This window comes from Podarcis gaigeae, assembly GCF_964106915.1.
Source record: "Podarcis gaigeae genome assembly, chromosome: 15".
NCBI classification, from domain to species: domain Eukaryota; kingdom Metazoa; phylum Chordata; class Lepidosauria; order Squamata; family Lacertidae; genus Podarcis; species Podarcis gaigeae.
In genome coordinates, this window is record NC_139692.1 from 9,085,640 (window position 1) to 9,100,479 (window position 14,840).

At 43.1% G+C, this 14,840-nt stretch overlaps 1 protein-coding gene across 2 annotated transcripts in view; it reads left to right on the forward strand.

The window, feature by feature from the left end:
* Window positions 1-11,350, forward strand: part of UNC5D (unc-5 netrin receptor D) — a 435,843-nt gene extending 424,493 nt beyond the window's left edge. For both annotated transcript variants that reach the window (XM_083713478.1, XM_083713479.1), the window contains one exon: window positions 9,428-11,350. In XM_083713478.1, the coding sequence (XP_083569604.1) occupies window positions 9,428-9,632 (205 nt within the window). In that variant the 3' untranslated portion in view covers window positions 9,633-11,350. The remainder of the gene's footprint in view (window positions 1-9,427) is intronic.
* The last annotated feature ends 3,490 nt before the right edge of the window (window positions 11,351-14,840 follow it).

A 14,840-nucleotide genomic window follows, 5' to 3' on the forward strand; every position in this document is an offset into this window, starting at 1 on the left:
AGTGGCTTAGCGGCAAAGCGGCTATTAGCGGCTTAGAAAAAGGGGGGGAAGCGGAAAAAATTGCAAGACTCGCAAGACGTTTTCGTCTTGCGAAGCAAGCCCATAGAGAAATTCGTCTTGCGAAGCGCCTCGAAAAATGGAAAACCCTTTCGTCTAGCGGGTTTTTCGTCTTGCGAGGCATTCGTCTTGCGGGGCACCACTGTACTTCTTTGGAGGGTTTTAAGCAGAGGTTGGATGGCCATCTGTCATGGATGCTTTAGCTGAAATTCCTGCACTGCAAGGGGTTGGACTAGATGACCCCTGGGTCCCTTACGACTCTATGATTCTATGATCCACCAGCGCCTTTCAGGAATTTCCACCTCCAAAAGGTTTGCCTTATGCCTTCATTTGCTTCCTTTCAGAAGCATACCAACACCTGTTCCTAGAAGATTTCGAGGCTGCTGCTTGACAAAACGGTTGCTTTAAGTTTGAGATAATCCCCTTTATGTGTTTGGGTTCTTTTTGAAAAGAAAGAAAGAAAAGGAAACAAAATCTTAGGTTTTCATTCATTACATTTTTATGAGGTTACATCTTTATATTGTAAATGAACGCCAAATTTTTCATCCTGGTTACAGTTAATTGGAACTCGATAGAAAATAATTTTTTTCTCAAGAAAGCAGAAGTTAATTACACATTTGCTTGAAAAAGGCTGAGTGTCAATTCAACAGTACTGAGTTGTACAGTACACTGAATATTTTGTTATTTACTATTGTATGTGTTGATTCATTACATATGAGAGTATAATTCAGTGATTGCTTTTAAGTGTGGTTGGGTATGAAGGTTCTGCCTGTTGTTGTTATTAGGTAAAACCTATATCGTGTATAGATTTATATTGTAAACCACTTTACAAACAATAACAATGGGTGTCCGAAATGCTGTAAAACAAATAATGTGCAAATTAAATGTGGCAGAGTAGAATTTATAAGAGTGTCGATATTGCATTGCAATATTCTGCCACACCTGATGATAATCATTTTAACCTACCTGAATTTGTAAGGCTTTTCTTAAAAAATGAACATATAGTGTGATTTGTGGAAAGGCCATTGTTCATCGATTGAGCCCATACGTTCTATGCAGAAGTATCCAGATCCAATCCCTGACACCTCCAGAGAGGACTTGCAAAAACTCCTTCCCCAACCTTTGGTCCTAGGTGTCGTTAGACTATAACATGGGAAGGCTGATGCAGCAATACTGAGCTAAGCTGGCCATTGTCTGACTCAGTGTGAGGCAGCCTCCTATTCTCTTTCTGCAAAGCTCCAAGTTTTACCTGCCTCCTTCCTCCTTCCTGCAGTAGTCCACTTTCTCTCGCACTCTCTTCAGTTCCAATCCCCACTACAGCCTAAAGAGAATGGGCTGATGAGCAGGGCTGTTTTCAGCCAGAAGTCAGTTCCAGCATCTCCAATGGCAATGCCATCCAATCTCCCATGGGTGCCATTGCCATCATAAGAGAACAAGGGAGGCATTCATGGTGAGTTCTGACGCCCCTTTTTCTAGAAACACAGCACTGCCAATGAGTGAGAAAGCAATAGAAGCAGCTGCTCTTTTTGTTCACTCCCATTGCTTGACGGTTCTCTTCCTTGGCGACGTAAGGACTGAATGGAGGGCAATGGCAAGAAGAAGAGCAGCGCAGCCAGTGGGGGCTGAAATGTGGGTCGCAGTTGATGCCCAACAAAACTGATTCTCATGATTGCATCAGCAAGAATAGCCTCAACTATTCTAGCCAGTTGACCCGCGCCCTCCCCATTCCTTTCTTGATTTTATTAAAAAGAATTGGATGGAAATATATGCTTCTGTGCAAGGTGGTTTGGAAGAGTGTTGAATGTGTATCTAAATAATAATTAAAGGTAAAGGGACCCCTGACCGTTAGGTCCAGTCGCGGATGACTCTGGGGTTGCGGCGCTCATCTCACTTTACTGGCCGAGGGCGCTGACATAAAGTTCCCAGTTCATGTGGCCAGCATGACTAAGCCGCTTCTGGCGAACCAGAGCAGCGCACGGAAACGCCGTTTACCTTCCTGCTTGCACTTTGCCGTTTATCTACTTGCACTTTGATGTGCTTTTGAACTTCTAGGTTGGCAGGAGCTGGGACCGAGCAACGGGAGCTCACCCCGTCATGGGGATTTGAACCGCTGACCTTCTGATTGGCAAGTCCTAGGCTCTGTGGTTTAGACCACAGCGCCACCCAGGTCCCATAAATAATGGCAATAATATCAATTAACCTGTACAACCCATCCACAAAAATAGTTTCCATCCAAATTGATACCTTTCCCGCCCATGTGGCAGTTGAAGATGATGGCAGCATACACTGACCCTATGCCTTCTCCTTGGTGGGAATGATGCGCAGTAGCGTAAGTTTGCCACTGGGGATTCTTGGATCTGTAGCCGTAGTCTCTGGCAAGAAAACTAACTACCGTATTTTTTGCTCTATAACACGCACCCGACCATAACATGCACGTAGTTTTTAGAGGAGGAAAATCCGTAGGCATGCCACCCGTAGGCATTCCCTCCATAACACGCACAGACATTTCCCCTTACTTTCTAGGAGGAAAAAAGTGAGTGTTATGGTGCAAAAAATACGGTACTCTAGCTGGGTCCTGCCACCAAGCTACGTTCTGTGACTTAGGGCAGGGGAAAGAGGAGGCAGAAGCAGCTCCCAGGATGTCTGTAGGGTTTTGCTTGTCTTGATCCTGCACACAAACTTCCAAGGAGACTTGTTTGCCTATGGAAGTAGGTGCCTTTGCTTGGATGCTGCTGGCGCTCTTGTTTGAATCTAAAACAGCCAAGTGGCACAATTTCAGTAGGAGAGATTACCTGGATTAGTGATGAGTGGGGCCTGCAACAAAACACTACAGGGCATCCTCGCCTCTTAGCAAGAGGACTGCTGTTCAAGAGTCTTGTCCGCAGTGGCTGTCGAGAATGCCCAGCCCTTATTGGGGGCTTAGTTGTATTTGTTGTGAAGATGCCAGCATGGCGATATACCTTCGACTTTCTCAGTAGTCCCATTGCAGGTCTATTTCCATTAGCACTCAACAGCTCATCAGTTTGGGAATGATGTCTTCCCTGAAGGCAAAATTTAAAAGGAATTGCATTTTTATCTTTTTAATCAGCAGACCTGGGAAACAAGTGGGTGCAGGGCTGAATCCAATGTCAGTCCTGCTCAGAGTAGACACATTGAAATGAATGAACCCAACTGAGTCGTGTCCTTTTAACTTCTACTCTGAATGGGACTAGCACTGGGTCCAACCCACAAAACCCAACTTGCTATTCTGAATTTAAAACTTTAAAAAGGTTGAGCCGTTGAAGAAGCTGAATGCTTGTACTTCTTTCTTTTCAAAAAGAAAAGGGAGAAGAGAATCTCATTAACAGGCAAGCCAAATTCTGTACCTTTTTAAACAAGTGGATCTCTTCCCAAGCTCCTATCCTGGGCATTTGTTAGACTTGTTTGGAACTAGCTGTGCCTTCTGGAACTGAAGCATGTGTGTTTTCTATTGGCTACACTAATTGCTCATGGAAGGAAGGAACAAGGCACCAGAGGCAAATTGGAGCTGGATGCTTTCTGGATGTTTGGAACAACTATCCAGCCTGCAGTCTGTTTTGTATGGATTTTGAACCAAGATATGTGGTTTTTAGAACAAGCGAGTGCAGGTGGCTGAGCTGGCTGGCTGGCTGGTTGTTTTTTTTTCTGGGGGTTTGTTGTCGTTGAGTTCCTTGTGTTTCCTTGCTAGGAACATTGTTCAGCTATCTATTATTAATGAAAAGACTGGAAAGGGACTACTTGGTTGCAGTTCTGGCAGAGAGACTGCACACGTGAGCAGTATATTAACATTGTCTACCGTGACCGTAAATGACGCAGCACTAGAAATCACCAGAGAAACTGTGGGAGCTTCAGGTCCTCCATCTCATTGCACTGCAGATAATTCCTCTGCATTGTGCATTTCAGGGATGTCCAACCTGTGGCCTTCCATACACTGTTGGCCTCCAGCTCCCATCAGTTCTGACTCTGGGCAGTGCAGCATGCTGTTAGAGAGGAACAGAGTTGTCAATTTCAGTTTCGAATTTCACTAACCTTAAAATAATTCCACCCCATTTTTACATTGATTTACCATTTATTTATTTTTAAAGTATGCACAAAAAAGGTATGTGTTTTCATGCTCATGTATCTTTCAAATATATGGAATTTTGTCCAATGTGCACATTTTGGCAAGGAATTTTTTCATAGGCTTTGCATGTTATTCTTCACTAATATATGCATTTTTGTTCACACATTTTTCTGGTTGGAGAACCACACCACTGAATTCAGAGACATGTGACTCTTGAAGGACAGTTGTGTTTTGCTTCTTTTATTGGTTGGAGGAGTGTGAATTAGGCTTGACAACCATATGTCAGGAGTGCTCTGATGGTGTTTCCTGCTTGGCAGGGGGTTGGACTCGATGGCCCTTGTGGTCTCTTCCAACTCTATGATTCTATGATTCTATGAATTAGGTAGGTGCACATTAAAATCTGAACCCAATGAGTTCCCCTTTGTCCCTAGTTGGAGTCTGGCATCATCTGGATTGCTATAGATTCCCTACCCCTGGTGTGCTTGCACACACATACATAGGTGCCCATTCAAGCTGTTCATGGGTTGTTGTTTTTTTTTAAAAAAGGACACTTTGGATTTTGTGGTCCATGGCTATGGTCATCCTGGAACTGAAGGAGTGGAAAGATTTTGGGGGAAGGGATGTTGTTTCTCTTAGGCAAGTCACTAGTTTTTGCATTTTATATTTTGCAATCTGGAATGGCAATCTCAGTGATACCCAAACTATTATGCCACTTTGAACAGTCATGGCTTTCTCCCAATGAATTCTGGGAGCTGAGAGTTGTTAGGAGACCCCTGTTCCCTTCACAGAGCTGTGGTTCCCTAGGTTGTTTACCAATCAATCCCTCTCCCCAGGCAACCATAGGAACTATGGGTTTTTGAAGGGGATTTTACTGAGACTTTTCACGGGCACCTAAGAGCTACATGTGGGGAGGGGGACAGTACACTGGTGCCTACAGGTTTCACTCTGACAACCCCTGATATAGCCCTATCTGATGTTTGTAGGTGAGGGTGGGCACAGGGCTGAATGTGGCATATATAGAGCCCTATCAATCATTAAAAGACCTCACTAGCATTATTTCTAGAATCCTTGCAACAACCCAGCAAAGCTGGTATTATTATCTTCTGCTTAATTGCAGATAGGGAGCAGAGACTGAGGGCCAAACAACATGTATCATGCCATCATAATTCTAACTCAGGATCTACTGGTTGTAACTCAGATGTTTAACTATAGCGAATTTCCCCATCTAGGCTAGATGGCTGAAATGAAGAAAACTATCCAGGAGCAGTCTGTGAGCTCAGTTCAGCTCTCACTTCCTAGGCTCAGATTGCGCTCAGAAACACCTTGCTTTCTAATTCCCAACTATGGCTTTTGCACCTAGCGGTGGCGCTGTGGGTTAAAGCCTCAGCGCCTAGGACTTGCCGACCGAAAGGTCGGCGGTTCGAATCCCTGCGGCGGGGTGCGCTCCCGCTGCTCGGTCCCAGCGCCTGCCAACCTAGCAGTTCGAAAGCACCTCCGGGTGCAAGTAGATAAATAGGGACCACTTACCAGCGGGAAGGTAAACGGCGTTTCCGTGTGCGGCTCTGGCTCGCTAGAGCAGCGATGTCACACTGGCCACGTGACCCGGAAGTGTCTTCGGACAGCGCTGGCCCCTGGCCTCTTAAGTGAGATGGGCGCACAACCCCAGAGTCTGTCAAGACTGGCCCGTACGGGCAGGGGTACCTTTACCTTTACCTTTACCCTGGTTGGCAGATCTTGTGGTTCTAGTATAAAAAACAAAACAATAACCCCAAAGTAGATCCAACATGAAGTCTATCCAAACCTACTTTAGGCTCAGAAGAATTTACTCTGAACTTTGAGAACATAGCACTATTAGGACAATGTAGCTGCTGTACCAGGGACGCGGGTGGCGCTGTGGGTTAAACCACAGAGCCTAGGACTTGCTGATCAGAAGGTCGGAGGTGTGAATCCCCGCGACAGGGTGAGCTCCCATTACTCGGTCCCTGCTCCTGCCAACCTAGCAGTTCGAAAGCACGTCAAAGTGCAAGTAGATAAATAGGTACCGCTCCGGCAGGAAGGAAAACGACTTTTCTGTGCACTGCTCTGGTTCACCAGAAGCGGCTTAGTCATGCTGGCCACATGACCCGGAAGCTGTATGCCGGCTCCCTCGGCCAATAAAGCGAGATGAGCGCCGCAACCCCAGAGTCGGTCACGACTGGACCTAATGGTCAGGGGTCCCTTTACCTTTAGCTGCTGTACCAGAGGCAATGCAGCAATGTCTTGGATTGAATGGAAAGCAAGAAAACTTACAGTTATTTGTTTATTGATTGAGGTAAAAAGTTACCTGAACAAGTGAAGATGTGTAGTAGTGGGTCTACCCCCCAATGTTCCCAAGAATGCAGGTGCCTCTTGGGCCTTTGTACATGAAGGGGGCTGCAGTATGAACACACTTTGAAGCCTTTGTGCAGTCAGAGATCCCAATAGGAAAGGTTCCATCTCAGCTGAACACACATAGAAACTTGGAACGAAGGAGAAATTTCATTCAATTTACATCTCAAGATGAACCTGTCTAATTCACACTTTCCACATCAATATGCAAACCAAAACACAGCCTTCCTTTGAAATTCACACTTCTCTGAATTTTGCCATGTAGTTCTCCAGCCAAGTAATATGTACAAAAATGCATATATTCATGAAATAACATGCACAAATGAAGCCTGGTGGGGGAACATTGCTTTGCAAAAGTGTGCATATTAGGATAAATTTTCACAAAAATTCTGGTAAATATTCATAAGGACTTAAAAAAAATAGTAATTGCAAACTGATGTGGGAAACTGAACTTAAGATTGAAAAAAATGAGAAACTGAGAGAAAGCAAAATTGAGAGATTTCACTTATCCCTGTTAGAAAGTCTGTTCAGACCATCATCCTTAACAGAGAGAGGTCTGAGAGGAGCCAGGGCAGTCATGTGTACCCCTTTCTCCTCTGCACACTTGTAGCCCTCATGAGTTCAGGCAAACCCTGGAAGAAGGGTGAAGAGCTCTGCAGAAGGTTGGGATCCAGCGCTGAGCCTGTATTCTGAGCAATATTTACTTATTTCAGCTCAGCACTTAGTCAGGAAGCTTAGATCTGACATTTTGCCAGGCATTGTGTGGTAAAGGTTTGGATGACTTTTCGCAAAGTGCTCTGGTCCTCTCGGCTTTACCTGGTAAACTAACTATATCTAGCATCTAAGTTTCTGTATGTTCATATGCAAGGGAAAGTCGGCTCATATTTTCCATTTAGCATATTAACCCATCTCTTCTACTTCGTGGTGCTTCTAGGATTTAGCAAAGATACCTCATGATCAGCACCGTTGAAATGGTACTTCCAGGCCCTGAGCTGATTCACAGATGCACCAACACCTAAGCATCTCACTGGTGACACACCCAGATATCTCACCACTTGGTGGTGGTGAGCCACAGCTAAACACAAGAACTGCCTCCACTGAAATGTAATATGCATGAGATAACTTAAGAGTGTATGAAAAAGTCTGTGGTGATAAATTTCACATAGTCAGTGTGATATGAAGCAGTGGACCCACACTTATGTGAACTGACCTCAGTCACTGTCTGAGAAGTTCTTTGAGCATTTGTAGTTCCACAGAGATTTAATTCCAGAAAGCCTTACATGGATGTATTATGTATAATAAGCTGTATGTAAATATGACTATGCATATGCATGCTTCCTAGCTTGCTAGTTTTACTTGGATGATTATTCCCAGAGGAAATAACACAAGTCAATTTGTCAAAAGGCACAGTCTCTTAATAGCACAGTCTGAAAATAATATGCATTCAGAAACCAGTTTGTTCCAGCAGGTCTTGCGCAAATAAATGCCCTGAACGTTCCCATCAATCTTGTGTGCGCACTTTAGCAAAATATATAAAAAATGGCTTATGAAGAAAGGCAACTAAAAAAAAATCAAGTTCCATGCCAAAGCACACCAAACCTTGCATACAAACTCACAATATTTGCTTGTGCCATGGTGATTTGTTACTAAATTATGGATCATGCTTTAGAAGTCCTTGTTATTTACACTGGGATGCAGGTACCTTTGTTCATGCAAACAGCCTTGTTTATCCAGCTCTCTAAAAAGTTAATGTGTTGCTACCACTTAGCCAAAACATTCCTTTCCAAAAAAAATTCACTCCTATTCCTGTGTGCCATCGTGATATTAAGCCTGTTATTTAGGCTTCGTGGAATGTGCAGCCTGTGGATTGTATCCCGTGTTCTCTGTCTGTTAATGCAAGTGTTCATGTGAGTTTTAGTCTTGTGGAACAGATGAATCTAACACAGCAGTTGTGCTAGTGGAAACTGGTCACTCAATGTATTGTGCAGTCTATTGTGCAACTAAGGTTGCATTCAGACACTTTATTTTGTTTCTATGGCCCTTTCTTACTTGATCAGTTCTGCATTCTCTGTGATCTTTCACATGACATAAAAGCCACTTCTGAAGTCTAGCAGAAATTCAGTACTCATTTCTATGTTAGTTGCTTCCAGAAAAGAAAAGAAAATCCTGTTAACTTGGAAAATTATCAGACAAAATCTGGGGCGGTATTCTGGCATACCGTACTTTCCTGCTATTTTCATGGTTGAATCATGGGGAAACAGAAACAGGCATGCACATAAAGGTGGTGACATGTCCAATGATGTCCACTGTTGCATCATACCACACCCATTGGTGTGAATGAAATTTAGTGTGACATGTGGCTTATTGATTAAAAAAAACCCTCACAGTTCCATAATGCAACAGGTAGCTCAGTCAGTAGAGCATGAGACTTTTAATCTCAAGGTCAGGGGTTCGAGCCCCACCAATGATCTACCGCAGACATCCAGTGATCTACCGGTATATCACGATCTACCTGTTGGACATGCCTGAAATAGATGACCCTCGTGGTCCCTCCAAGACTACATTTCTATGATTCTATGCAGTGTAACAAGAACATTAAAAATTGGGAAAGGCATGCTAGCATTATAACCTGGAAAACATATGGAGTAAGCCCCACGTCTGAATGTACCCCAAATTACCTGCTTATGCATTCTCTTGTTCAACAATGTTCTCCTGGCACAAGACATTTCAGCAGTGGAACAGTTAAGAGAACTTAACTTAGTGCTGCATTGGCTGCAACCTTAAAAGTAGTTAGATTCAAAAGTTCCTCCCTACATTTCCCAGAGATCGCCTGAGTTTTGCAAGCAATCCTACCAAGTATCTGTGAGGAGGGCAGTCATCATCCTGAACCCTAACCCCTTTGTTTTTGCCTCTCTCATTTAGGAATTTGTCTTACTTTGCTACCCAGCGCAGCCCTTCTGCTGTTATTTTGGACTTGTGGGAAGCCAGGCATCAGCACGATGGCGATTTAGACTCTCTAGCCTGTGCACTGGAAGAGATAGGAAGGACACAGCCCAAAAACTCTAATCTAACAGAAACTCAAATCGAGGAGTCCAACTTCAGCTACAGCAGACAAAATGGACTTTAGTCATCACTTTCGAAGAACTGATAGCCAGCTTGGACTTTGTAACTGAGGGAATTCCTGTGAGCCGGAAGAAACCATGTGCTACAATCGCACATCCTTCCCATGATTCATTGGCTATCTCCTTCCCGCCATCAAACCAATTTGCATCTGGAGGAACAGAAGAAGCTGGCAAGCCATAAAGAAGACCCAGGCCCCTTTACACAACTGTTGCTGTAAGAGGGTGGGGGAAACAATCTCCCAATGAAGATTAAAGATTAAATCACAATGAAGATTAAATTTGATACTTAAGTGCAGAAAATGAGTACGATCTTTTGGCTACCACAACCAAGAGAGGAAAAGATTAAAATTATGGAATATTTAAAAGATGCCTGGATTTTTCTAAATCTTAGACCTCTCTGTGTTTTGGTTTGCTCAGTTGTTTCTTCTCTATGTGTTTTGTGGCTTTCTTGTTTTCAACTAAAGCCAAGCAGCGTGGGCACTCACTGAGGCAATGGCCATTTAGGGGGCTCAGGTAAGATGGAGCTGGTGCCACAATCACCCCTAGAAAGAGGGGGGAGGACAGAAAACAATGAATTGCTAGAAGTTGGTATCTGCCTTGGGTACAAAAACTATGTGTGATTAACCTGCTTTTTAAGAAAGTGGTTGGGTGCATTAATATTAGGATGTGCACTGACTGCAAGATTTGGTTTGGGCTGCAATTTGGCACTTTGGAAAGCAGCTTACCTTGGTTGGAGGTGCTGTGTGATTTGACTCAGAGGCCATCAGAGTCTGCTTCAATCGCCCCATCTTCTCCACTTCTGGAAAATTTTCAAATGGGGCTGTAACATTTCCTTCCTTTTCACAGAAGTGGGTAAAATTTGAAGGTATTGTAGTCTCAAAAGTGGATTAACACTGCTGAATTACAGGCAAATAAGTGCAACTAATTTTTTTTTTTTTAAAAAGCAGAAATATCTGTAACTTTTTAATATTTTGGCAGAATTGAATGAAATATGCAGGTAAGGCTGCCCTTTCTTAGGGCATGAATTTCTCCAAATTTCAGAAGGATACATTCAGTGGTTTTATTCCAAGGACAGCCATTATAGGGTGGGTAAAATCACTCAGTCGCCTAGTGTTTTATGGGGATTTAGTTAGAAAAGTTGTCCCTAGGTAAGAAATCTGCCAAATTGCAGACAAATTGGTTCAGGGGCTTTTGTTCTAGGCACTTTAAAAGTTGGTTTTGGGGTGAGAAGGGATTTTCTTTTCAGGTAAAATGATTTCCTCTGCTTATAAGCATTCACAGTTGAATTCTCCTTCTGCCCTCTCCCCACCCTGGCGTCATGATAACCTTACACACATTAGTTTGCTCTTGGCAGACATTTCTCTGCAGCATCATTGAAAACATCATTGTTTGGATGGCTGAGGCACCATAAAGCGCTTCAGTAGTCACTACTTCGACTTGTGGATAGCACAACCCATTCCCCCTCTGACAAGTCCAAAATCCCCCCAAGACACCCCAGTTCATCCAAAGTTCATCCTAAGTAACATCTGTTTACTCACATAAGAAGATTGGACTCAGGAGACACGTGGTTAGATCTCCTGACTTTTTAAATAAAAAATAAAATCAGTTTTGAGGAGTTCCCCTCAATTTTTAAACTGGAGCATGCCCAGTGGAGGGCGTTTTTCCAACCCTTTCCCTGGTAAGAGTCACTCTTCCCACAGGTGCTATTAGACCTCAGGAAAAAGTATCACAAATATCTGTGTTATACCAGTATTTTGTCCCCCAGTGGGTGTGTATGTGGGAGAGCTAGATTTAGATCAAGGAAACTGGAAGGGAAGCTTTCCTGCATTGGTGCTCCCATTATCAGAGACCCATGTGTCACTTTTGCATGGCTGGGGGTGGAATTTTCTGAAAATCTCAATGTGGAGCTTATCTACACGAATCTTTTCTCATTCCCGTCTTGCTCATTGATCTTGACAAGAAGTGAGCTATTTTTTTTTTTACTAGTTCTCCTAAAACTATGAACAAATATTGCATATGATATGCATTATTATACAGGTACATATAAAATTATATGCATATACACACCAGGTTTCCTAAAGTAGCCAGCACATAAATAGATACATTGAACAATGCATATAACTGTATAAAAAATACTTATATGTTAATACTTATAAAATTATGCTGCAGAAATATGGTACTGCCTCGTGCTTGACTTTTTTATATGTATTACACGTTATATATATATGTATTTGCATATAATTAGTTGACCTTCTTTAAAGAGAAATCAGGGCACAAGCATGTTGGATGTCAGAGATGGTCAGATGCAGGAAAAATTCAGCTGTGTCAGGACTTCCAGATTTCAGGTATAAACCTTCCTTCTCCATTTCTAGGTGACATTCGTATCATGCATTTAAAGCTTTATGATACTGGCTCTCTCTCAAAGAACTATGGGAGCTGTAGTTTGTTCAGTATACTGAGAGTTGATAGGATAAACCTATTCCCCACACAAAGCCACAATTTCTAGATTTCCCGCTGAAGAAGGATTGGTTGTGCTGTGGGAGAGGAGCAGCTCCACCCCATACCCTCCTAAGGAAAAGTGGGACATTCTGGGATCAAATCAGAAACCGAGACAGCTTCTGTAAATCCCTGGAAAATAGGGACAATTGGAGGGTCTGCTATCCCTGAGCTAAGACATTTCAAAACAATGACAGAGTGAAAGCCGCTGAGATATTTTCATTTTCATTTCCTTGTTGCATTAATTTTTGGAACTCCCTCTTTTGCTAATTAGTGCTCCCACTGGGGCTTGGCCTAAGGACTTTGGAATCCTTCAAGCAAGAGTGGGGATCCTGTGGCCCTCCAGATGCTGTAGGACCCCCAACCTCCACCAGCTGCACCCACCTTGGCCACTGCTCAGGGATGATGGGAGTTGTAGCCCCAACAACATCATGGCTGCCACTGGTTCCTCACTCCTGTTTTAAAGGTACACGTGAGAGGAAGTGAGAGGCCCCCGAGACCATATAACACTGGTCCTGAGAGATCTGCTGTGGCTCTCAGTATGTTTCCAAGCACAGTTCAAAGTGTTGGTGCTGACCTTTAAAGCCCTAAACGGCCTTGGTCCTGTATACCTGAAGGAGCATCTCCACCCCCATCATTCAGCCCAGACACTGAGGTCCAGTGCCGAGGACCTTCTGGTGGTTCCATCAATGCGAGAAGTGAGGTTACAGGGAACCAGGCAGAGGGCCTTCTTGGTAGTGGCGCCTGCCCTGTGAAACGCCCTCCCATCAGATGTCAAGGCAATAAACAATTATCTTACTTTTACAAGACATCTGAAGGCAGCCCTATTTAGGGATGTTTTTAATGTTTAATGCTGCATTGTGTTTTTAATATTTGGTTAGAAGCCGCCAAGAGTGTCTGAGGAAACCCAGCCAGATGGGCAGGGTATTATTATTATTATTATTATTATTATTATTATTATTATTATTATTATTATTATTATTATTATTATATGCCTCTGACTAAAGAGCTTAGTTGGGCCGGTTGGGGGTATTTCTGGTTAGCAGATTTTTTTCCCCAATACTTGGTAGTTTTTTCAGACAAAATTACACTTTCAGAAGCTCTGAAAAATGGATAGATTCTTCCCAATCTGGTCAGGTATATACTGAATATGTATCTCTGTATCCTGGCTTCTTTGAGTTTTTAGAACCCACCCTATTCTTGTGACTGAAACCTGTTTTAACTTTTTTCCTATTGCATTTCAAATGGTTGTAATCTACCCTGGGACCTGGTGGGTAATGAAATGAAATAATAATTATAATTATTTGTCTGGCAAAAAAAGGATCATGCCCTTTTTTTTAACCCTTCAGATTGACAGATTTATTTAGTAGTTGTATGATAATAATTATTGTATAATATAATTACAATACATAATTCTATAATATTATTCAAAAATTATAATAAGTACAGGTATTATCATAAGTACAATGTACAATTAGTGTACTATCATAGCTGCAAACACACACACACACACACACACACACAAATAAATAAATACCAAAATTACAAAATGGGGGAACCTAGCTCTGTAGGAAGAGGAAAGATACTCACTCAACCAAAGACCACTTGGGTCAAGACCAGTTGTCAAAAAAAGCATGCAGGAACAGCACAAGATGGCCCTCAGATTTGTCTTTCCATTGCTCCTAACTCCTAGGAGCTCAGGGTTCATGGTGTTCACCCCTCTGTGCCAATCAGAAGCTGCAGAAGCCCCGTCGGACATTTGGCTTCCAAAAATAGTTCGCAAACCGGAACACTTACTTCTGGGTTTGTGGTGTTTGGGAGGCAAAACGTTCAAGAACTAAGCTGTTTGGAAACCAAGGTACGACTGTATATCCCTGGAACAAGTGAGAGGGTCATGCAGGCTCGTTCTGTCCCCACCACCCCATGTTGGGCAGCCAGACTCCTTCACTGTGACACATGCAGCAGGTACGAGAAGAGACTCCATGCAAGCCTCAATATATGTGCCCGGGAGCAGCATGAGGCAGAGAGACATAGCTCATTGCAAGAGCATCTTCCTTTGAGAAGGTACCAGGTTCACTCCCTAGCACCTCCAGGGCTGGGAGAAGCTCCTGTCTGAAACCCTGGAGAGCTGATGCCAGTCCGGGTAGACAATATTGAGCAAGATGGATCATGTTCTGATCATATCAGGCAGCTTCTTCTCCTCCTGTCAGGTCTGAATGAAGCTACCAAGCACATCAGTGGTCATGGGTGAAGCTATCACACAAGCCCCCATGAACCCCCCATGTGTTCCAAAAATGCCAGGAGGCATCTGAACTGCTTGTTTCCATGTTTCATTAAACAAAACACGGCAGGATTAAAATTACTGCCAGAAATAACTAGTTGAATGTGGGATCCATTATTGTTAAGACACACACACCAGGGGGTGATGGAGAGAACATGCTTTTTTCCAGCTCTTTTAGATCTGAAGTTTATTGCACTCAGTTAATTATGATTCAAGATGTTCCTTGGTGTGTTTTCTAAATACAGACTGCTAATTAAACAGACTCAAGAAAATTGTCAAAACCTAGCCAAAGCACTCTGCTGATTCCCCGATCTTTTGTTCTGATGCTGTGACCGTAAAAAATGTTCTCACACTGTATGTTTTCTAAGTGTTCCCAAACTTTCCTTCAATGTGTGAGAGAGATGATTGCATATAAACTGTTCAAAGCTCTTGCACT